General features: G+C 42.1%; 1 protein-coding gene across 1 annotated transcript in view; it reads right to left on the minus strand.

The window, feature by feature from the left end:
- Positions 1-544: 544 nt before the first annotated feature.
- The window catches only part of robo2 (roundabout guidance receptor 2), a 159,577-nt gene continuing 134,272 nt past the window's right edge, over positions 545-25,849 (minus strand). Inside the window, exons 20-31 of the mRNA XM_022748908.1 lie at positions 24,720-24,762; positions 20,472-20,599; positions 19,272-19,544; positions 18,158-18,283; positions 12,122-12,281; positions 9,844-10,107; positions 8,625-8,839; positions 4,268-4,450; positions 3,613-3,771; positions 3,139-3,405; positions 1,236-1,430; positions 545-664 (exon numbers count right to left, since the gene is read on the minus strand). Of these exons, the coding sequence (XP_022604629.1) occupies positions 663-664; positions 1,236-1,430; positions 3,139-3,405; positions 3,613-3,771; positions 4,268-4,450; positions 8,625-8,839; positions 9,844-10,107; positions 12,122-12,281; positions 18,158-18,283; positions 19,272-19,544; positions 20,472-20,599; positions 24,720-24,762 (2,015 nt within the window). The 3' untranslated portion in view covers positions 545-662. The remainder of the gene's footprint in view (positions 665-1,235; positions 1,431-3,138; positions 3,406-3,612; positions 3,772-4,267; positions 4,451-8,624; positions 8,840-9,843; positions 10,108-12,121; positions 12,282-18,157; positions 18,284-19,271; positions 19,545-20,471; positions 20,600-24,719; positions 24,763-25,849) is intronic.

The following is a 25,849-nucleotide window of genomic DNA, read 5'->3' on the forward strand; positions in this document are numbered from 1 at the left end:
TACTTTACAGTACAGAAACTCCTCTTCACATATTCTTCCGGTTCTTCATGTCAGCAGGAGCTATGTTTTTGTGCTTATCACCAAAAATTGCAGTGCAAAAACAATAATTAATAATAATAATGATAATTAATGGTAACTATTAACAAACAATGGATTATAAAACAATTATTTTATGGCACAACAGCCACTCAATTCACATATAATACAATTAACCAGATAAAACCAACTGTTCCTGTATATGGAAATAAAAAGCTCAAACTGAATTAGGCTTGCATAGCAATGCAACAACAAGTTAAAGAATATATTTACAGGAAACAAAATTCCCTTTTCCCCAAGGGCAATTATCAGAAAATTTGTTGTCTCATATAGATGTTTTCATTTTTTTTTTTACTTGCCTTTTTCTAACAAAAAGAAAATTACAGTAAGGTAGGAGGTGGAAAATATTTTCTTGAGGACGAAAACATAGTGAGATGTACAGTATGTCTGTGTCTATACATCACATTTACAGTTCTGTGACACTGCTTTTCTCTGTAGTGCCCTCTGCTGCACTCCTTCCCTCTGAGAACACACAGGTAAGGACAAAGTTCGTTGCCCCAACAAGGAGGGCGTCATTCTTTCATTGACAGACTGGGTTTTCTCCAGTTCACGTCCCAGGCAGATCACTCTGTGACACACAAGAGAGAAGAAAAGTGTCAGATGGGAGAAATGAAACTTTAATTTATAGAGACAGGTAATGATTTCGGGAAATACACTTATTCACTATATTTCCAAGAGTTACACGAGAAGAATGACACCACTCTCAAAGCCATGTAGACCTGAAGCTAAGCTGATTCACTTAGCATAAATTTCAATCAACTTTATTGGCCAAGCATGTTGACATATACAAGTGATTTTATTCCAGTTCACATTAGCTCTCATTATACTGAAAGAATTCCCAAGGGATAAATTTACAGGGTAGACTTACGGCTAAACAAAGCTATACAAATATTAGCTAAAGGCTAAAAGACTGTAAAACACCTAGCCTTATGTATGTCTCTAATGTTCCTACCAACACCTCTAAAGCTCAATAATTAGCATATTGTGTCTTGTTTATTTATAGCTATGGCCATATTATGATCAGAGAAGCCGGAATTTGTGAATGTAGTGAATATAGTGGAATTCTTCTTTTCACTGTACATGCAGTACTATATCTCGTAAAGCATGGCTCTAAAACATCAAAATCCTGAATTACTCACATAACTCCCCCGAGTACTGTCCCTGTCCGTTGGTCCCTAGGAATTCAGCATGCTCTGTGGCGGTCCACTGTTGCGGCTGTCGTGGACCCTCGGTCTTACGCGGCCCTGTCGAGCCCTTAGAGGAGGCTGTGCCAGAGGAGCTGTGTCCACCAGGGGAGGGGAACGATGGTTTACTGTATGGCAGGCACCCTTCCTCTGAAAACACAAGCAGAGGGACCCAGAGGCATACTTTGAGATTGAAGAGCAGACACAACACGTGATTTTTATTGTTTCAGTGAAACACATCTAACATCTGATGCATGGAAACAAAGAGCACTTTGCAAACCCCTCTCCTCCCGACATCTGCAGAGTTGCAGTGCCAACAGGCACTGCCAGGGCTTGCCACAGAGAGGACTCAGCCTCACACATGGCCTTGCAGCTACCAGCCTTATGAGGGGGTAAATACAATAACAGAGGGACCCCTGGCTCCCGTGGCACCCCCTGCTGCAGGGCAGCATAACATTGACCCACAGCAGTCCCTGACGTTGCGTGAAATCTCATCAAACTGCTCCCTACTGCTCCACTAATGACTGTAATAGAGCCTGCCCCGACCTTAGTGGATTCTACTGTGAATCAGTCAACAATCTGACACATATGGGAATTCACCTATGGGGTTTTTTTTGTAAAGATGCTGATTGTGGCACCTGTCTTTGTCTCGCAGTCTCAGATTAACTGTCTGAGAAAGTCCTGGCACAAAGAAGACAGGGTGCACAGCATGCAGATCTCTAATGGTTACAAACACACATGCACACACGCATATACACACAGGCGCACACAGATGGGGTGTAGAGTGGCTGCTGTTTGTGTGAAAAAAAGAAAGCTGAAGCGATTAGTGTGCATTTCAGTTGCTGGGGCCTCCTGCCTTACTTGGAGCAGAGCAGACCAATATTGGCAACAGTTGCAGGGGCATTGGGGAGGCTGAGGGAGGACTGAGGGGGGCATTCTGGAAACCAGAGCAAGTGGCAGACAGTGCAATCTGTTCATGGGAGCCCAGTCTCATCACAGCATGAAAGCTAACTTCAACACAAGAACTTAGAGAAAAATCGCTCTCTGCCAAGGCACAGCAGCAGCAAAACTCCAGTGTCTTGTTTTCTTGCATTGATGCAATGAAGTATCTCTTTATTAAAATAAATCCTTCAGTCAAGAACAATAAAATGTCCACTTCCACTCTGATTTCAGTATTGTTTAGAATGTGCAGTCTAGATTTTTTATTGCTTTAGTAGTGATTAGTTGTAAGAAGGCAAAATTATTTTATTGATCTTGTTTGGTTGGGAAGTGATGCATATATATTACACAAAATTCTTTTTTGGTGGCTGTTTATTTTAAGACATAAATAGGGTAAGTGTATATGAAACATCTGGAGTGCACAACCCTAAACAGATGTGACTGGCTTTCCTGAACTTTTTGGGAAGCCAGTTGACTAACATCTCTGATGGTGAGGTCAGTCAACATTTGGTACAGATTAAATTGTCTTGACAACCATTGGCTGGGTTGCCAAAGAATGAGTCAGAATAAATTTGGTAATCCCACAACTTTTCATCCTCCACCACACTCAGGTCAAAATTTCCAGTTGTTCAGCACCAGTTCAAGAAAATGTACCGTACATCAAAACCACATGACCAAATTGCTGACAACTTCAACTGACTTTAAGCTTAATGCTAAAACAGAATTCTAAAACAGAATGCTAATATGCTAACACTGACATGCTAATGTGTACTTTAAAGATGAAAAGATTGCCGCTGTAACTGTTAACTTAGTTGCTAACATAATCATGTTAACGAGCATGAGGTATGTAACAATCACATCTTTACAGGACTTGTCCGTTTACATGGCAACAAACTCAGGTGTTTTTTTTTAGATGTACCTGTTTTGTGTCCCCTGCGCCCATCATCAGCCCGGTCCACGGAGCCCAGCCTGTCTTGAGCCTGGCGATGATGTTCCAGAGAAGTGCGTGTCTGTCTGTCAATGGAGCTCTTCATGTCATCTGGCCCAGACAGGGGTCCTGACATAGGCGGACGCTCCAGAGAAGAAGCCTTCCTGTCTGTAGGGGGCACCATGCTGCTTACACTGCGAGCTCCCTGGATACGGCCCTGTCCCTGACAGGGAGGAGGCTCAGGGGGAGGAGGTAGGTCTGCTTCAAGAGAAACCCACAGTAAATCAAATAAATACATAAATTACTTATAAATTGTACAAATTGGAGATTCTTATCATGTATAGACACAATTCCATCAGATAGTATATTGCATATTAATATAACTTCTTTATAAAAACAACAACAGATGTTTTAAAGAACTTTCTACATAAACTATTTAAAATGCATTTTCAGTCGCTGCCTCACCGTCTGCACCAGCATCTCTCCGGTGGGGTGCTGTGCCCTGGCTTCGGGGTTTGCGTGTGGGCCTAGTGGCCCTCTGGTGGCCCAAGCTGTGTGTGCCGACTGTGCTGCCATCTGTTGAGAATGGACTGCTGGGCCGGGGCCTGTGGGACAAGCCTTTACCTGCAAGAGGGATAAAGGGCCACAGGCCAGCTTGTTAATAAAGACATTAAGGAGCCAACACCTGGACAACGGAGCTGAAGCTGCCATCAATAAAAGTAGAGGTTATCAACCAAGACCCAAAAACCTATTAGAAAACCAAGGTAAAGGTTGTCATTAGAAGAGAAAGCACTCTGGGAGAAGCCTATGAAAGGTAGCAAGTATAACATCCAGTTATTACCCAAGAAAGCCTGAGTCCAAGCCAGATGAGTTATACAGGGTCTGAATTAAAGTAAAGGATAGGGAGATACCCGCAGTGTAGCCATATACAACAGGTCCCATGCACAACCTGGGCACAGCGTCCAAAAGCAGCAGAGGGAGAGGAAATCACAAGCCAACATTATGGGGATACATCAGCCAATGGATGACAGGAAGACCAATTAGAGCAGAAACAAACAAATCATCTGCCACTGGTAGAAGTTCCAGTCCAGCAGTGGGTAACTGGTCCCCACACACCAACCTCTCTTGCTGAGGCTAGTGCCATCCAGGCGATAGCCTGCCTTGTCTGCAGCGGCCACCAGGGCCTGTGCAAAGCTGCAGTGGGTAAAGATGGAGCCGTCAGACGAACTGCCCAAACTGGACCTATGGCTGGAGAAATTACGGTCATCCTCTGAGGCTGAGCCCCACCCATTCACCATGGACCCTGGGGAACACCACAGGTTTCAGTTTTTCTGCATTTGTTTGTGCATTGTGTATTTATTTATTTTTATTACAAAACATTCAACCACGTCACATTCATACTTTTATATTCAGGGGCCATAACCTTTATGGATATATAATCTGCCATACTGAACATCTGTGTTGTGATTCTACATTTAGATGGATGAATGTATTAAGGGAAAGAGGTAATATTAATCTCCTACACTTCAATTATTTTGATATTTGCTGCAGGGCATTTCTGTTCATGCAGGTGAGTGGTTTTGAATAGTCATTCTGTTCTGGCCTGCCCCCTTTCATCTTAAAACACATACTGAACATACATTGCACAGACACACGCACGCACGCACGCACGCACACACACACACACACACACACACACACACACACAAAAAGGTGCACGGAAACACACACCAGAGTGTGCATAGTGGAGCAGCAGGACCGGCATCAACTGATTTTGCTCTTCCTTTGATAAAGAACAATGAGCGCACCTGTGAGTTAGCTACAGAACTGCCCCAGGTGACATAGATGAAGCATCTCACAAAACAGTGTATTGAATCAAACACCTGGTGGTATGCACACACTATTTTTTTTTTTTTGTTTTTCCTGTTTAAAAATGCGTAGCCACCACTGTCTCAAAGGTGCCATCATTTTATGAAAAGTATAAAGTCAAGGTATCTCACTCACACAAGGTTTTGGACACCTCTGCTCACGTTACTCTAAAGATGATTAAAAACGGAAGATTAAATCAATTCCCTACTTCATATGGTATAAAGACAAACATAATCAGGTATATGATGGAACTCGCACATAAGGCAGTCCTGTACATATTGTATGACTTCTGACTTCTGGCTTATATCTGTGCTACTGTAAGTATTTCTTCCTGCTTTTATTTTTTTTTTCTTCTTAAAAAAAGCTCGGCCAGCACTTCAAATATAAAAGTATCAGTCTGCCAATAAAAATATGGCACTTTGGCAAGCAAGAAACACAGAGAACAGTCGGCTAATGTGACAGCTTTCAGTGGGACTGGTTTGGCAGACTTTGCTGAAGTGGCACGAACCCAAGTGCTCTGCTCACACACTATCTCTCACTCGCACAGAACACAAGACTGATGTGATTGAACAGGCTGGTGTAACAGAGAACTGGGGAGGTGTGAGGGTAAAGGTTGTCAAGAGAGCAATGGGGACAAAAAGTTAGCAGCAGGATTTATTAAAAGGTCAGTATGATACAAAAGGTGGCGTCATCCAGGACGGCTGGCAGGGTTCAGAGATTCAAATGAACACAACCAGACGTACATCAGCTGCAGAGTATGGTCCCTCAGATGGTCCTTCTCTTTGCAATGAAATATAATACATAAAAATAATAAAATTTGACATCAAACTTGGTACCGTGATTGTGGTTTACTTATTCAGATAAACTTGGGTATCCCCTTCAAAGAGTTTTCCAACTTCCCCATCAGTGAGTCTCTTCAATTTTAACCGTATGTTTCACGCAGGTGGTTTCTCAGCCACGGGATGTGACTTCAAGGCATTGCATCTTCAACGGCTAACGTTGCAACAGATTTTCGCTCCTAATGCAGTAAAATTCCCTCAGATTATTGGAAACTTCTATAAAATATAAGCTTGCATAAGGTCTTGAAGCCCCTTATACAATCCATTTTTACTGCGCTAACTGAAATCCAAGGCTGTTACTACTTCGAGCCCTCCATCTTGCCTTGCTATTTTCTTTGAAATTCCTTTCTAAGAGTTTTTCTCTAAGAAAGAAAGACAGCAATTCCACTGGGTCCAATCCTCCCACAAAGAATAGAGCAGATAATGAAGTATAGGCAGTGCCAGCCAAAGCACTGAGGCTTCCAACTCCTCCGGCTCAGCAAAGGAACACTGCCTCAGCAAATCACATCACAGAATGACTTTTCAGTTGTACTAACTGCCACTTTCTACTGCTGAACCTCTGGAGCACTTCTATTCTCAGAAATAGCAGTCCAATCAAACTGTGATCATTGTATCATAATTTGATAAAAATTCAATCTAGTTTTCTTTTTGTCCTAGAAATGTGATTTTGATTTTTTTTTCTGTAGCTCCAGACCAAGGTTTGCACTACGAGTCTGTCATTTTATCATGTCTTGAACCAGAGCAATGGGCCAAACCATGTTCTCTAAAAACCACAGGCTGACACCTACCCTGCTCCATGCACTGATGGAGCAAGGCCAGTAAATGGGAGATAGTTGGGGGGGCAGTAAAATCCAGCTCAGGTCCCTCCTGCCACTAAAACTGATTTATACTGACGGAAACCCTAATCTGCATGTCGTTAAGCAGGAAAATCATTCCCCCTGACGAGCAGGCATCTCTACCTGTCGTCAGGAGACGTGACCCTGCTCCTCGCAAACCTGGCAAGGCTTTATGGGAGAGTAATCGCCCAGAACAGCCCAGCTTTCAACTCATTGTAGGCGTAACAGCCTCACTGCTGCCACATCTCAGCTTTACATGACCTGTACCACCCACACACCGAGCCAGGTAATACCTATGTGTTCACTTCATCTCTCTGACTCAAACAGGACACAAGTACCCACCACAACATCGGGATTTACATTTATCTGCTAAAAAAAATGTGTTGTATTATCACAGAGCATAGAATAACGCACAGGAAAGCCTGTGCAGACAATCTGCTGATGAAAAATGGCCCCAGAGGACAAGGCTGGTTGTTTTTTGGGGCATCAGTGAAATGTTTGATTTACTGGCCCTTTGGTGTAGCATTATGAAAACAGACCTATTTCCATATCATTAAAACAATGACAAATCTATCAAGCAAGGCTCGACAGGAACCTCACCTACCCTCCCCTATTTGTATAGCCTCAAAATGGTGGCCGCAATAAATCTCCGCGCTTTCCCCTATCCTCCCTCTCTTCCTCCCGCTAACCCTGGAGCAGGGACCATGTCTGTGTTGTCAAACGATGGGGTGCGAGGCAGACTTGCAGAGAGATAAGAAGAAATAGTGCTGTCTTCAGAGTAATACAGTGGAGGAGAGATGCAGTAGATTAGGGCCCAGTTGCTGCTTTATATTCCTCTAAATACATCAGCAGTAGTATGTGTCAGCGCTACCAAAACCACTGTTCCATCATCCCATGGAAAACTACTCTTTAGGGCTGCCACTGACAGGGTAGACCAACAAGCAGCACTGTCAACCCTCTTATTCTCATGCTTTCTCTCTCAACTGGCTCAGCTCCTCGACTTTCAGATACAGTATATTTTCTGCTCGCTCCCCATTTCTCTCCAAAATGGATTTTATTTATTTTTTTAGTATTCACAGACTTTGTTGGAAGCCCTGCTAGATACACAATATCACTGGGTTACATGACACCAGCGTTTTGTATCACAACCTGTCCCTATACTACATGATAAACATCCCTGCAGTGTTACCCTCTAGTTTACAGATGGATAGTGTGGCCTGGTCAGTATGAGAGCAGCGGTCCAGAAACCAGCTCTGCTGCTGCAATGTCATGCCCTTCATATGTCCCCCTGACAGACGGCTGTAAAAGTTTTCAGTGAGTTGTAAAAATGGAAATGGTGCCTCTAGTCTGGAATGAAATATGCCGCACGTGAAATTTATTTCAAATCTCCTCGGGAAGATATTGGTGGCGCTGGCTCCAGTGCTGTGTGCGAATTAAATCACAGTCACTCTCCCCTGCTCTCCTTACTTCTCCCTTCCTCTTAATTTCCCTCTCACTATCCTCTTTAAAATTCATGGACTTTCTTATCTCTTTTTTTGGAAATGATAATTTTAATTCCCTGGAGTCTACCAAAAATGCTTTAAAAACTTGATTGAGGGACACTCAGTAAGCATGTTTGCATAAAAATTAACGCCTAGCAGACTCATGAAGAACATGTCATGAACAACCATCCATTTACTGTATAAACAAGATGAAAGAACAATAGCATCTGAATACATTTTACCCCCTCAGTGATTGGAACACTCATCAATTTGTATTTGATCAAAAATGTGTAACATCACTATTTCATTATGCAAATATATACATGCACTACACAAACGTACTGGTAGATTTTCCAGAATTGTTAATTAGAAAAAAAAAAATATTATATATTGTGAGCAAACATAAATATCAACAAAGAAGACCCCCACCATACAGAATCCAGCCGGCCTACCTGTTAAAGAGCTGTCCAGGTTGTCCATGCTAGACCCTGGTGTGTGCTCAATACCACGGGGATGCCTGGCTCCATAACCTTCATCCTCTTCCTCATCGTCCTCCTCCTCCTCCTCATCAGGCAGATCAGTCTCCTGGTCAGAGATCATTGTGCTCGACACGTAGCCCACAGGAGGAGCTGGAGCCTGTGGAGGGAGAGAGCCTCCCTGCATGTGCCTTGGAAGAGACAGAGAAAAAAGTATATTATCCCACTGGTATGCACATACAGTATACATCAAAGAACGCGGAGGGGTGATTAGTGTAGAGAATACAGGGAATATTCAGTACCGTTACCGTGCCGCAACATGGTGGAAAAAATAAGGATGTATGTGAGCTAATTTTAGAGATCTTTCATATGCGAAGCGCTGAATAAATCTGGACAATTCCACTAATTCTACAGTGCTGCTTGCGTGCTAACACAATGACCCGCTAATTGCCACTGTAGATGGTACAAAGGCACGCTCTCCAGGCCTGTCGACACATGGCTGTCACCTCAGTGGCAGCCTGCTCTGCTGACAGCCGCGTTTGTATGAGGACTGCAATGGCTTTGACGCGGTTTGCAGTGGGAATTGGTTGTAATTACTGGCCCTCTGGTGTTGTCAGAGATGCTCTCTAACCAACATAGTCATTACTGAGTAACATGACATCTCCTTCCTGACAAGGCAACCCCCAACCCCCCCACATACACACACACACACACACACACACACACACACACACACACACAGACAGTTCACTGTTATGAATGAATGCAAGTCTGTCTGCGTTGCCGACAGAATGAAGCATGGCCTTCATCTGACTTGCATGAGCACAACAACAATGGAATTTGCTGTGTAGGTGTGGGAGGAGTAAACAACTGGGTAAAAAATTGTTTCTCTTAGAGTGAGCAAAATACAGTAGCCGCCTAAGTGGTAGCATGGGCCCATTAAAATGAAATGATAAATGGGTTTATCTCCACTGCACACACAGTTGACATGAAGGATACTGCAGGGCCAAAATAAATCCATGCAGCAACACACGCAGAACAGAATGTACAGTAAGCATCTTAAAATGAAAACAATGCATATATTATAGCTATCTCCCAACATATATAGATAGATAGATATTTAGACATTTAGATATATAGAGCTTTTCATTGTTATTTAAAAAAACTCAGATGCTTTTAATATCACAGTGTTTACCATGTCTGTTTTGCCATGTCCAGTTGGTATACCCTAGTCAGTTCATCCAAATGGGCCTGGAGCATGGGCTGCATCTCGTCCCGAGGAGAAGGGGTAAGGGTGGCTGTGGACTGCTGTCCAAAGGACACAGCAGCCGGAGAGGAGGCAACTCCTCGGATGGGCGGGGTGGGGACCCTCTCCTCCTCTTCTTCCAGCTCATCCTCCATGCCTTGGTGAAGATAGGTCTGGACGGGCATGGGGGGGCCCCAGCCATCACTCTCATACCTGAGGTAGGACGAGATGTCCATTATAGTTTCTCAAAGCTCAAAATGGCGTTTTCATCTTCGGCTTTGTCACAAGTGAGAAGCCTGAATCTGAGAACATTTTTCGATTAAAAACATGACTCACATGATTAATTGATTATCAAAACAGCTCCTGATTAATTTCCTGTCAATAGTCTAATCAATGACTCAAGTTGTGGTTCCAGCTCTGGTATGATCATCTATATTGGAAGTATGCGAATTACCACAAACAAAACCGATAAATGTATCATATATTTAACACAGCTCATTGATTTTAAAGCTATTGAGAGAAGAAAACGGAAAATACACATGGACAGAAACAGATTAACAATAAGGTACATGATGACATCAATGTCTCCAAAGGTAAGGAGAGTTACTGATGGAGGAATGGAATAGCTGGCAGCATAGAAATATAAACATTTTAAGATAAACCTATATACTATACTAACAGAGTTTTGTGACCTTGTCCAACTTTTGCAAGAATGTGTTACACGACAGTCCTGAGTGGAATTACAGAGGCAGTCAGGCTTCACTTCCTCATAGATGTGCTTATACATGCTGAAATAATACTGGCCATAAAGAAAATGTTCATTAAAGAAATTTGTCAGTGCACACTCCACAGGACATAACTGTTTTAATCTGCTGCCATTAAGAGCAGCATCAGATTTACAGTGCACAGGACTCTTCATTTGCCAGATAGCCTATTAAAGCAGATGACTCTCCCAGATTGGAAATGGGAGTAAGAGGACATAGTACCTGCTGGACCAAAGAGAGAGACACACACACTAACTGTCAAATAAGTCTCTAATACTTTGTACCTACAATATAATACATAAGCTTCTGGTAAATTTACTACACTAAATGAAGTGTTAAAAATGTGTCAGGTGATTTAAAAAAGCCACATAATTAGTATATAAATATATATATATATATATATATATATATATATATATATATGTATATTTGGTCTTGTTCAGTCTCTGTTGGTGGATAACACTGTTGGTATAAATCCCCCTCTGTGCCTGTCTGTCTCTCGCTTTATGAAACAATGCAAGTATGATTTTTTTCCACTGTGAAATTCAGCAAATAGATTAATCTGAAACCATCTGTGTGTCTGCGCTAGTGCGCTAGTAGCAGCAGGAGATTCCTCGAACATGTTTTTTTTTTTTTCCATTTATTTTCCTGTCATGAAGTCATCCCATAGATTGAAGACAGGATCAGCAGAGAGTTTGATCTGCAGCCATCTGTATATGAGTTTTTCTGTGAGAGCCTGAGTAAGTGAGGATGTGTGTGTATCTGGGTGCGTGTGGAGACTACACACACATTGATCCTTCACTTTTCTCCAGATGTACAGTAGTACAGTAATTAGCTGCAGAGAAAACAGAGCTGAACCCGGTTATTACACACTGCAAGGTGAAGTGTTGCTCACGTTGGCAAGCACCATCTTGTTCTTTCCAGCAAACAAAACACCAGATTCTATACTCTTTAGGTAGGCAGTAGAGGGAACGTACAACGATAGCAATAAGAAATCTCAAGTTATATATATCAAGTGTGGGAGGGGCTTGTAGTTAGGAATCATCGTTTTGAGTCGTTTTTTTAAATGTAATTTGTAATCATGGCTTCAAAAAAAAAAGAAAAAAAAGTCTTAACTGAGTCTAAATAAAAAGTGTGCAAATATTAATGGTCATAGTGGAAACAGGATTAGTGAACTTAATGAGGTCCAGGTGAAAATAAAATTGGGCTGAAATGTCAATGAAAATGAATGAAAAAGATACTGAAAAATGCATGCACTTTTGAGACGGTCACTAAACTCAGCTCGTCCATTTCCTGACTACTTTCAGGTTGTGCCAAGTGACATTCAAGTGCTTCGATATGTGATCATGAGGTAAAAATAAACCTGTGCATCTTCAGTCAAACTTCAGTATTACTGCAAAAATGTGAATGTTGCTTTTATCTGTTTAGAGCATACTATCCGTTCACATTCGTATTTAACATACCCTCCTCCTTCATGGTGCTCATTGGGATAATGGTCCATCTCAGTGCCAGGGAGAGGGTGAACAGGGGGAGGGGGCAGGGGAACATTGGCCCAGTTGGACCCATTGGCTTTAGTGGGTTTGGAGCCAGCCTTGGTCTTCTTCTTCTTTCCTCCCTTTCCACCTACACAAGGAGAGCATGTACTTGAGAGATACAGTCATTGGAAATTAGGTTGTAAAAGAAAATCAATTAAAAACTAATTTATAACTAGGATAGCATTACAAATTACAGTAGCTGCTTTTGTCATGTAACAAATGTGGAAAGAAACTCAATTTAGTCCAAACATGTTACATAGATTACAAATCCATTTGAAGTCAGCTTCAACATACCCTTGGAAAGTCATACACAATTTCAAACACAAGATTGTAATGGGCTCCTGTCTGTCAGTGCTTACACACAAAAGCTCAAGGTTTCCTGATGAAAAGCATGCCTCCATTGATTGATTGGCTGAAAAGCCTCACATCTCCATAGAAACAGGAGAAAACGGCAGTAAACGAGGCTGAGGCAGACCTTTGTGCTCCACCATCCCTCAGTGTCCCCTTTCACACCAGGCTTTGGCTTCTACAATGAAATATCTCACTTCACAGCATCATCATAATGAATGGCTTGTGTAGTGTCAGTGTGTCCCTAATGGAATTCACTGAGAGTCTATTACTACTTTCATTTCTTTTATTACACCAGAGTGCCGCTAACCCCATCCATTTCCACTCATATCCCTCCAACACCAGATTCTCCTCTGTCCCATCCATCTTTATAAATCTGCCAGCCAGGTCAATACTGGGTTTTATATGATTTGGTCACTGTGGAAGAAACCTTTTTTTTTTTTTTAAACTTTAAAACACATTTGCCTTCAAGCCAAAATCTGCTTTTAAGTTGAAATATATACAGTATACATACTCTGAAGCTTATAAACAGTATTTTAGAGCTGTTCTTATCTACTGGCAATTCATTAATCATTAAAAAAATATTGAGGAAAAAAACATCTGTTGGATGTTACTTTAACATTTGTTACTAGCTCCTTTAAATCTTTACTCATTGGTATATGTGGAAATATAATACTGCAACTCCCACAAAGGCAACAGCTCTGTCCTTCTATAATTATATTATACCTGCTTGCAATTCAGTCCATACAATGAAAACAACTACAGACCTGAGGTAGTGTTGGCTTGTGCACCTCAATGGGTAGAAGATGTTAACTTAACATGAGGGCTGCAACTACAGATTATTTTCATTATTGATTAACTGTTACAACTTCTGAAAGCTTAAGGTGAAATTTTTAAATCTCAGCTAACAAAGATATTTAGTTTACGATCACAAAAGACAAGAGACAAGAAAACTAGCATGTGATCACAACTAAGAAGCTGGAACCCGGGGATGTTCTACATTTTTGCTGGAAAAAAGAAGACCTACACCTGAATTAATTCATTAACAAGAGAGTTGCTACCTGCTTATCTGCCTGCTAACTAGGTCTACCTATAAAATATACAAATATAGAGTAAAAGCAACTAACAAATTGTAAATACTGTTGTACAGATGCATAATGCATCATATTGTGAACATTATTGCTTTAAATACTCAGTTGTCAGTTTATTAGGAACAACTCGCTGAGAAGTAATGCAGTCCTGCGATAAATCCTCCTTCATGAAGGTTATAATGTTCAGTTTGTGAAACTTTATGATGTATGATCATTTTGGAGGCTACAAATTGCGGAGCTGTTGCGCTATATTGTCTTATATTGACAGGTGTTCCTATGATTTGTCCACCCCATTCGTGATGGGAGGATCCATTGCAGGGCTGTTGTATTAGACTGCATTAGCTTTAGCAAGGTGTTCCTAAAAAACCAACAACTGAGTATGCTTCCAGAATAAATGGTTGAGAAAGGACGCCAGTATCAGACAACATTCACCGACCTAGAAAGTTGAGACAATTTACATCCGTTCGACCAGAACGTCCACTGAGCGTAAAGTGCATTGTAATGATACATGAAATATAATAAGTTCACACATCTATGAGGCTAATCAATAATCTCTACTCTAATATGTTTTACCCCTTTAAAATTAACAGTATATATTCACAGTAATAATGCAAATGTGTCTCTTGAGCATTACTAACTGTGGTGAGTAGATCTCTACATCACATCATCACAAAACACACATTGTACATTATCTTCCCGTAGCAACCCTACACTGCGCAATTAGTTTTGAGCATTAAGTGTTTTTTAAGATAATATGTATGTAATGTGTTTAATCTTTTGTGCATATGGAAGGGAAGCAAGGAGACATACTCTAATGTATTTGCATATATAAATCCATTAGCGGAAGGCTGAAGTGCCTCTACCAGTAAACCCCTTACATCTCAATCCAGAAAATACCTCAGGCTGACGTCATCAGCCTCACAGACTAGTGAAAGCCATCTTTGGGAAACTCTGTTGAACACATTTGTATCTGTCATCTGTTGGTTAGCCTTCCCTGCCAAAGGCCTGTAATCACTTTTCCCAGTGCCACAAAAAAAAAAAGCTGCCAATATTGCATCTCGTGCAATGTAACATCATGCATTCTAATGTAATTTAATAAACTGAGCAGATCACTGTCATGAAACGAAACTTACAGAAGCAATGAGTTACAGTTCTATTGATTTTCATGGAAGCCAGATGGCAGAGAAATCATAAATACTGTATATGTTTCAAGTCCAGAAAATTATGATTATATTGCTATTAAAAATTTCTTTCCAGCAAGAAAAACAAAACCACTTCAAAGATGAGCATGGTAAAAATACTGGGGAAGGAGAAGAAATATCAGGCATGGGGAGATAGAAGAGGTGTCAGAATAAGATTAATAAAGAATGGAAGTAATAAAAGAAACAACTGTAAGCCCAAGGCAGGCGGCACCACAGTGTAAGTATAGTCTGAAAGTAATTGGGTTTCCTAATCGTACCTCTGGGCGACGCTTGACTTTTACCAATAAATGGTGAGCTGACGTGATTGTTCAATCATCCTTAGTCCCTCCACACAAGACCAGCCATCAATATTGTAAATGAGCCTCTTCTAGGGATGGACTGGCACTGGAATTATAACAGTTCACCCCAAATATGAAAAATACAGAGAGAGAGAGAGGCTGTGGCTAGGAGCTATACAGGAATTACACAGCGAACCATCTCCTCTGACAAAACTGGGCCTCTCTTCAAAGGGGAACTCATACTAAATATAGATTCAGCATTGGGTATTTATACCCAAGGTTTGGGCGGTCCCAGCCTATAACTGTAGGGCTGCATAGCCTTCAGCTTGCTTTGTTTTCACTGGGTGCGTCAGTGGTGAGGGGGAAAACCACAGAGCGCAGACTCTAGGAAGACTATGCAGTCGGATATAACTTATAGGTGGGAGAATAAATTTAAAAAGGACATCAAATTAACTGAAAGTCATGGATCATTATTTTTCATCTTAGTTAACATAGTTAACATGTCACATAATGAGGTGAGATGCAACACATACAGAGAGAGCAGGAGCACAAGAGGTCACACACAACCATGGACTTCACATGATCATGGACTTTGTAGCCTTACAGAGAGGCTGGTGTGAGTGGAGGGGAACGGGGAGTCTTCAGGGTCTCTAACGGCTACAGAAAACATAAAAAACACCAGCTACCTCTTCTCCCCTACGCTATGAAAGGTTTTAATGAGCAGCTTCATGCCCCCAGTGGAGATCCATGCTGCCATAAAAGCTGCTCTATTTCTGTTCCTTTTCATCCTGCTCTCCTCCTTCAGACCTGACATTCATTATTCTTTCTATCTCCTTCAAGGGAGAGCACAGCACTGTAGCTTCAACCCCCCCCCTCCCCCCTTCAAATGCTGAGTTTACTTTGGTTGAAGTCTGAATCAGAGCTAAGCTCATGCTGATTAAAATTTCCATCACTGTGGTACATTGCACTATACGGCATATAGCATGCAGTGTATTTTACACTCAGAAACTCAGTTTGGTTCTCATCCCTTATTCAGTAAAGCAACAAGTCTGAAAAATATCATAGATTTTGTCAATTATCTTTTATAGTATTATTAATACATATAGACATTACTATTTCAGTCTTATTCAAATAATTATTTTTACTTTAGAGATGCAATGCTGTTTGCACAATTCCTTAAAATAGGCACCAGGCTGTACTAGTCTGCACATTGTATAGTATACATTCCTGTGATCATTTTTGTTATGGGATACTATTAGAATGTGGCCCAGGCGACATACTTCTGTCTGAACCTGACCTGAGTCCAAGAGAGTAGTGACCGAGCCCAAGCCGGACCCAAGCACTGAGTTTGTATTACACTATCACACACTTGTTGCTGTTACCATGGCCACAGCTTGCCTGTTTACCCGGGTTACACATGTATGGGCACCTCGTAAATGACAGTCAAAAGGCTGATGTGACTGAACCCGACCCAAACCCGAACTTCAATTCAAAATTTTTTTCTGAACCCGGCCCAACCTGAGCCCGACAGGTTTTAACCAAGGAGCGTTCTTTAACAACAAGAATGTAAGTAATTAATCTCCCTCACAATATCCACATACTATACGCATTTACATTCTGTCTTTTTACTAATCTGACAGTGCTTTAAAGAAATAGTTAAACGTTTTGGGGAATCCAGCTATTCACTTTCTTGCAGAGTTAGATAAGAAGTTTGGTGCCACTGTCGTATCCTTCCACTGACAATACCCCTAAAGCTTCAGCCAGGAAACAGTTATCTTAGTTTAGAATAAAGACTGGAAACAGGATGAAAAATGCTGGCTTAACTCTGTCCAAAAGCAAAAAATAATGCCTATCAGCACCTCTAAAGCTCACTAATTAACACACTAGTATATCTCCATTGTTAATATCCGAAGTGTAAAAATGAGGGGGGGTAATATGCTAGAAGGTGAATTTAGTTATCTTTGGACAGAGGCAGACTGCCTGTTTTCCCCGTTTCTAGTTTCGATGCTAAACATACCTCCTGGTGACTGTAGCTTAATATTTAACAGAGAGATATGAGACTGGTATGGATCTTCACATCTAACTCTGGGCAAGAAATCAAATAAGCAAAGTTCCTCAAGGTGATGAACTATTTTTTCAGCATATACTGCATTTACACTGAACATTTACTGTTAAGCAGCAGTACCTCTTTTTCTATGTTTCTCTTTGTCTCATGAAATCATAATAGGGTATGTGCTAAGGCCAGTAAGAGCCCTCAGTAACCTGCGTGTCTTTGGGAAGAATCTGCCTGTCAGGCATGGCCACTTCACATCCTTCTCTCCAGCCCACTGTGTGCCAGAGCACTGAATTAGAGACCAGTTAAGGCAGTGGCTTGTAACTAGATAAAAGAGGAGAGTGGATGGGAGGCAGGCAGAGGGCTGCCTTGGTGTCCTATAAATGACATTGTAATTCTCTGAACATGGGTTTTAGTGTAGTCGGCAACCATTAGGGGAAGAGGGAAAAAGGGAGGTATTTTTGCCACTTTAACCAGCCAAGCATCTCTAATGGTGTGTGCGTGTGCGTGTGTGTATATAGTCCACTCTGTCTGAAAGACTCCCTCTGCCCCTATTCCCATCTTCTCAGTCACAAAGTGAGAGACAAAGCCTTTATAAGAACCAGCAGTGATGGCAGAAACCCAGCATTAGCACTTGCAGCCATATTCTGTCAGGAGATCATAGTACTATTCTTTCCCTCTGATTTAAATGCCCCGTTTCTTTATGCTCCAATAACTCTTGTCCAACTCTTTATCACAACATGGCTACATATAGTAGTAGCCATTATACTCAGAAGTGAGTGTTCACATGTCATGAACTGTAAGCAGGGGGAGCTGAGTGAGCAAAGCATCTCTGGTGAGGGAGAGGGACTATGTTAATATAAACATTTTTGTAACATGCAAATAACAGATCAATGAAGCAATTAAAACATCTGTCAATCCTAAAGTCAAGCGGCAGAGCCCCAGAGTGTTTCCCAGTTTACTTAATAAAATTCTCTGCTGCGTAAACCAACCTGAGAGACTGCCGCTTCGCTCTGAGCTGTTGTGAGAGCTGGTGGTGCTGAAATCTTGTGATTGGTTGTGTGGGATTCTATTAGACAATCCTTCGGCCAATCGGTAGTCAGGAATGAAAAGGAGGGCTACAGTGGGGGTTAAAGGGCAAAAACCACAGTGGCATCAGGTGACTGGCAGTTAGCACAAGCACATGCAAACATGCAGTTAGAGCATCAAGCAAGCAGGATATATTCAGGATTCATACATTCAACAAGCTGCACTTGTTTAACATTTCCTTCATTTTGGGGTTTGTATGCAACCGACAGTACATGTGCTGGACAAATTCGATTTGCTATTGATCTGAAAAAAAAAAAAAAACCTAGTGTTTATCTTTTCAATTCACAAGATGAGATAAATGAGTTAAAGTAGAGACTTTAATTCAATATTTGTCCTCCTTCAGCAAGCTATAATCATGTATAATAATATGTGATCATACTCTTTAAAATGATGCCAGGGAGAATTAGAAAAGTAGTTTTTAAAGATTCATCGCATTAGGCGGACTTTGTAAAAACTATAATTAATCAGTTTTTAGACTGTTGGAAAATGAGATCATAAATATGTATTAGAATACAGCCGATGAACGCTCATTACACCTTAAGTATGAAACCCCACTCTGCTTTAAAAAAAATCCCATATCAAATCCACAGTAATTCATTTGGATTATTTTCTTAAACATTAGTCAAGCTAAAATGGATTGGCAATTACTCTGAAACTGAAGGAGGAGTGGTACCATCATGAAAACCCAGCAAGAAAATGGATGGATGACTTAACTGCACTACTCCTCCAAGAGATGTTTATTCAACCTTGGAGAGTAACCAAGATGATATGAGCTCGGGGAAAAATGGCTCTTTTTTTAAGACAACCTCCCCTCACCTCGGTGGGGTTCCGAAGGCTTCAGAGACTTTGGGTGGAGAAGTTTAAATGTACTGTAAATTGAAGTTTGTGATATCGATTGATTGACTAATAGTTCTAACCGACACACTATCGTATAGACTTGCTAAACATCCGTCACATGGGGGTAACAACATCACCACATATCGCTATTGGCACACTCACTTTCTCCGTGTAACTTACTGTTGTTGCAGGAATTCTTGTCGGGCAGGGAGTAGCCCAGGTTGGCCATCTCTTGCTTGGCCTGGAGTGAAGCTTTCCACTGGGCCTCGGGCAGGTCCACAGCCAGCTCATGGATGCTGCTGGAGTGGAGAATCTGAGTGGTGGCATAGGGAGTGGCCTGGGATGCTTGGCCAGGGCTGTTGTAGTTGGCTTTAGTGGTGAAATCTATGCTGCTGTAGATGGCTCCATCAGAGAGCATGGTGCCTGTCTTATCCCCTTGACCAGTAGGGAGATCTGGAAAAGAGGAAGGGAGGGAGAATGTAGAAAAGGAGGAAAAAGTTCATCTCACCTGTAACTCTGCATTATTCAAACAAAAAACCTATCTGTTTTTATGGTAGATAAAGAGAACAGGACTACCCAGCTATACGTCTGGCTGGATAGTCCAGGGTTGGTCACACGGCCCTTGATTCTTATGGAATTAAAGTCTGGGTCTTGGTGCTTTCAGGTCAGCTCACATTTTAAGAAACAGCACTTAAAAGGTTAATCTCACTGAAAAAAAAATCATCCCAGTTATTCATGTATTCCAATCCTCAGCCTCCAAGCTGAGGTGCCCTGTTCCCCTCCACATGTGAGGATATCTCACTCCCCTCCCTTCTCTGTTCATATACATGAGGGATAAAGCTGCTGCTCTGCGTGTGTGTGTGTGTGTGTGTATGTGTGTGTGTGATGACAGAGGAAGGGAGGAAAAGAGCAAGCAGACTCTCTCCGTAGTGCATGGTTTGCATGCCCAGTGAAGGGGAGATGATGTAGAGCCATGGCGGAAGTGTCCGCATCTGCGCCAGTCAAGCTGCGCCTGTCCTTCACGACTGGCTGCTCAAGACCATCCTTTCAAACACCCATCCACCCCCTGCTCCTCTGCCTCCTCTGACGGTCTCTCCCCTCACATTCTCTTGCTCTGAGGTATGGGCTATGACACAAAGCTGGACTATTTGCCATTACTCAGCCAGGCGACAGTGGGGGCCCTGTTGTTAATGCTCTAGCTGTCCTCTGATGTGATATATAAATGTATATCCAAACACACGCGCGGTATGCACATATGTATACATCTTGCATGCATAGATGTACATAATGAACAACAGGAGCTCTGGTAGAACAGAAGGGAGGGCAGGTCATCATCTTTCATCTTTTCCATTCTCTTTCTTAAAGCACCACGATGCTCACCTCCTCGGCCAAAGTTACTCAGGTCATTGGGTCCCCCGGAGCTGCTGTTGACAGGCAGGCTGGTGGCTGGCCAAGAGTCCGCTAACCAGGGGTAGCCTGGGTCACCCGCATTCAACAGTCCTGGCCGGCTGAGCAGAAATAGAGGATGAAACGCTAGATTAAGCATAGGCTGTGAAATTACATTACTCCCAGAGTTTTTTCTGTACAAAGAACAACCGCAATTCCTTATTATGCATGGTCTAATTCTGCATTATGTTACTGGATTTAGAAATAATGAACAGAAAAACATGACAGCAATCAGCAGCGAGACAACATGAAGACAAAAAAATCAAACATATGTTTAAATGTTAGTTTGTGCACAAGAATGTGTGTTTGTGTGAGATAAGCTTGCCGTAAGCCTCTGAAGCTAATGAAACACTTCTGAGATAGAGGGAAGTACAGTACGGATACATTTCTTCTCCCACAAAGTTAGAATTCCTTCAGGCAACCACAGCCCTTTATCTCTCTGTTTCTCCCGCTGTGTCTTTGTCACATTCTCTGAGTTATTAATGCAAAAGCACACCGTGGAGACACTAATGCATGCATTTGCTCTCTGCACACACGTGCAACAGTGCACATCCACACCCACACCCACACCCACATGTATATGTTTCCTTATTCATTAATATCGTGTACATTCTGCTGTGTTTTCCCATCAGCCCCTTGTGGTGATGTCCAGACAGTCTAAATCTTATTTGATGAGACGTCAATCTTCAGCCCTAGCCGCACCATGGTGCCCCGACCCACTTGTGGGATGCCTGCTTATGACAGAGGGCAGCTCCATTTAACAGGTGTTGTGTCCCTCCTGAGGGGGTGAGAACCATAAAAAGCAGCCATTAAGACTTTAACCTGTCATGGGTGACTGCTGGGAGGCCATTAGGGCCACTTTACTGTACAATCACGTCTGAGGCTCGTTAACATGGGTAACACAGATGGAGTTAAATGAGAATTAGAAATGGAGTTAAATGCCTTTGTTTATGTGTCAGTTCACTGATGAATCATATTCTACTTGCTTGTAATGACCTGCCATTGAAATGGATTAAAATACGGACAAAAACTTAATAATGTATAATCACTAATTTACTTAATAGAGGAAGGATACAAAATAAACACATTTTAATCAAACGAAAGACCCAGTGAAAGTATTTTGCTGAGGGACTCTTATTCATATTCCCTGGGAAATCACACTCTGCACTGGTCAGACAAGCACCACATGTGATGAAGAGGACAGCACTGTCTTCTCTGTCAGTGCCTGGCAGTGCTGTATGTAGCAGACTACAGATACACATGTGCACTCTGAGAAGCTGCATAACACAGTAGTTAGCAACCTGGCTGCCTGATGGGGCTTTTTGTCTCAGCTCCAGTAGGGTGATATGTTGGCTCTGGGGGACTGGGAGAGAGTCAGGCCCTGAGGACAAGGGCAGGTAATGGGCGTGCTGCAGTCAGTCTCTCCCTCAGCCACAGGTTCTAAATGAGAAAAGCTGTTCCACAGAGGGGGGAGTCCAAATGTACTGCAGCCCTGGCAAGCTAAGAGCCCTTGTTGTGGTTCCTGAATGCCAAAACAGGCCCTCGGGGGAGACAAGTCATTCAAATTGATGGCTGTGCATCCGACACATGCACTTTTATAGGGTAATACATCTCTCCCCATCCTTCTACCTCTGTTTCTGGCTGCCATGTTCCCAAACTGCCATCATTCTCTCTCACCGTACCACCTTTCCCTAACCCCTTTCCCCACTTTATTTTCCCCCATACACCTCCACCTCCCCTTTTTATCCCCCCCTTGTGCGCTTAGCATCTGTCAGAATAAAAGCAGCTGAAAAGGAGGGGACTTTTGTTTTCTGCTGTACACTCCAGCAAGACTGCACCACAAATGTACACAGTCTAAAGTAAAAGAGCATGCCTTTGTCTCATCACCACTCTCTTGCCCTGTGTGCTCCAGCAAGTCCTCCCCCAGCCCACTAGAGAAAAACCATTTGAAAGACAAGGAGCTGACAGTGGAAATGGCTGCATCGTCCTTGTGTTCATCACACAGCAGTACTCCTGCTAAGGATAATTAGAATAAGACTGATTTCTACTGGGGATATTTGTTATATATGTGAGTGTGTGTCTGCGTGTGAGTGCGCATGTGTGTGTGAGATGGTGCGGTAATGGGGAGCAGGTGGGGGGTGGGCACTGGGTCATATGTCTAATGAAAAGTTGACACCTAACTTGGATGGATAGCAACCTTGGCAGATAAAATTTGATTTGGAGCGTTTCCTCTTCCTGTTGGACATTTCAGTTACTTGTGATGGGTAGGAAACCATAAATACAACCTGAGACGCCTGACACTGAGCTTCCCATAAATAAGCCAAGTGAGAGATATTAATTCCAAAGCAACTTCATAAATCAGCTGTTTATGGTCCCACAGACTGGTGAATGGAACTTGGATTAAAAGTCTAGACATTAGCTAACACTTAGAGCAATGGGAAACCCAGATTACTTTCTGGATTAACTCTCAGGGAACATGCTGTCATTTAGCATTCAGATCCTGGGATGTAAAGGAATCTCCATAGCAACAGTATTAGTGAAACCTGTTCACTGCAATGCTCAGCCAATTCTCCCTTCCTATAGGAGTGAATCTGCTTTACTAAAATATTGATCAGTGCTGAGATAGGAAGTTATTACTACCTCCTAATTACCATCACCCTATTGGCAGGGGGATAAGGAATGAGCCCTTATCGGCTTTTATCAATTTCAATTGAGCAGCCAAAGTCAAATCGTCCAGGTCTACCAATCTGCAGCCTATTCATCTTCCATGAATCATTTATTTTGTGATCGATTAAGTGTAATTGTTCAGTCAGAGCAATTTGGCAGGAGCCAATGAGAAACTGGAAACAGACATGGCTTCATTTGCTATTGTCTAATTAATGCAATAAACATCTCATGTAACAAATGAACACATTTTCCTCTGATACTCTGCTACACATTTTCACTCTCAGGGCAGATGGGGAAGTTGCAACATCTGGGATTTGATGGCACTAGAGTGGCGAACGGATCAGAGGCTCGCATTAGAATAAGAGCCCCAGACTGCATCCTATTCCAGTGTTGTGAAAATTGTGGCAGTTGCGGCTCCTGACTAAAGATATGACAAATATAGAGCACCACAAATACAGACATTTCAAATCCCATTCGCTGGACTGAGAATCAGAACCACTTATGTGGAAAATTGAAGGAAAAACAGTGCAGCAGAAAGTAGATGAGAAAAGGCACGACAAGTGGCGTGGCTAATTCATTGAGAGCCTGCTGGCAGCTCACAGAACAATACAGGCAAAATTGTCCATTGTGGCATCCAGTCATACGCACACAGTAAGGGAAAAAAAAATAATAATAAAAAAAATAAAATAAAATAAAAAAAAGCACCAATATAAAAATGCTGCAAGCAGACTTCAGAGCACACACATTCCCCAAAGCCCAGAGACACTCAGGGTCAGATTTAGTTGGCAGTCTTTCGCTGAGTGTTTGAGATCTGGAGGTTTTACCTAGTCAGGTGTGATAAGTAGTAGATAGACAGAAGCCAGGGATTCTCAAGGGAGTCTCTTGAATACCCACAAAGGCTCAGTAACTGGTGTCATTGAGATGTGCCCTGCTCTCTGAAGCTCCTCTCTCTTTCACTAACACACACTGAAATGGAGCAGGCTATATGGGGGTGCAAGTGGGGTACCTCCACACACCTCTCCCCTGGGTAATTATTTTTACATTATTACATGTGCTCAGATCCCAGCCGCCCACGCAAGGTGACAGGCAAATTTATCACTCCAGAGGGCTTCTGGGTTGCCTGTAGCCAGCAGCGGAAGATAAATGACAAAATAAAAGCACTCTCTGCTTAAATTGTTTCTGTTAATTCTGTTGAGGAGATTTATGAGTTCATCTATCGATGCATGAACGGAGATGTGGTAGAAATGTATATTTGCACACCAGTTTGCATGGTAGGCACACAAACAGGTATTGGTTATCTATCAATATATCAGTCGTTTATCGGTGTTAGAATCAAGAGCAGCTTGCTGTGGACTTGATGCGTGACTAAGGAGAAAACATGTTTAGAAATGTAAAGATAATAATGACAGGAAGATGTTTTTTTTTTTTCTTTCTTTCTTCTCGCTTGTGATATCTCACTAAAATACTGATAGAGTCATTCTGGCGATGTGGTTTTGTTTCTGGAGCGACACTCACCTTCCATTGCTCATCAGACCGCCATCAACTCTCTGGAATGTCACTAGAGTCAGAGAAGAAAGAAAGAGGAAAAAAAGAGACAACACCAGATATTACGTTTTTCTAGTATACATAGCGAACAACCAGGATTTATTTCAATAATAAAGATAATACATTGTATTTTCAGTACTGTCCAGTTTGCCCTTGTGCTTCAACAGCTATGTATTCATCTGTTCACTTTTTCTCACACAGCTAGATAGTTGATGACTTCACTAAGGGATGCAGATGTCCCTCTGCGTCCATTGCCTTTCATGAAAATTAAAAAAAAAAAAAAAAAAAGTGCAATGATGAGGATTGCATATTGCTTTGCTTTGCATAAGTGGAGACGTCATGTGTTCCTCAAGGACAAGATGCCTGATGAGAGGGAAAACTCATTTCATCTTTCTTATTTTGCTGCGGAGCTATTATCAGATTTGTGATTAAATCTCAACCAAAAAATGATTAGAAAAGGCAGAGGGCTCGTTAATCACGTTGAATTTTCTATCTACAAGCACAGAGGCTGAGTTACTGATCCCTCAGCTAGCAGGGCTCCCCAGTAGCCATGCATGTGGCCTGTTCCATTACAGTGATCTATAGATAACAAGGGCCGCTCTTTGTCAGCGGTTGGTAAAACTCCATGGCTCAAAGTGAGAGACGGCTGTAAAGGATCTATTTCATCTCTGCTCAACCACCATGATGACAAAGCAGCATCAAGAGTCCTAAGCATGTAATAACTTCAATGGATCACAGGAAACACAGGAAAGCAGCGAGAGTTTTGGAAATCACCTCATACCAATGAGAAAAAACAGAGAGGATGGAAAAAAAAAAAAGAGAGCCGGTTTACTCAAGAGAGAGAAGGAGAGCTGTTAGTAATTTGGCTCATTTGTTCCACAGATGGAGATTAAAGAGAGAAGGAGGCTGAACATTCCTCCTCTCTTTTTCTGTTTCATTCAGGTTGATTCCACAACAGGCCCAGGCATGGGCGAGAGAGAGGGGGCTTTTCTGTGGGTGACGTCGCCACACAGATGACAGGGAGAGGAAACTCCCACAATAGATTACAGAGGTTGCTAACAGGACATTTTAATGCGTTGTCAACATTACCTAAGCTTACT

Source organism: Seriola dumerili, unplaced genomic scaffold (genome assembly GCF_002260705.1).
Source record: "Seriola dumerili isolate Sdu_G_001 unplaced genomic scaffold, Sdu_1.0 BDQW01000134.1, whole genome shotgun sequence".
In the NCBI taxonomy this organism is placed as follows: Eukaryota; Metazoa; Chordata; class Actinopteri; order Carangiformes; family Carangidae; genus Seriola; species Seriola dumerili.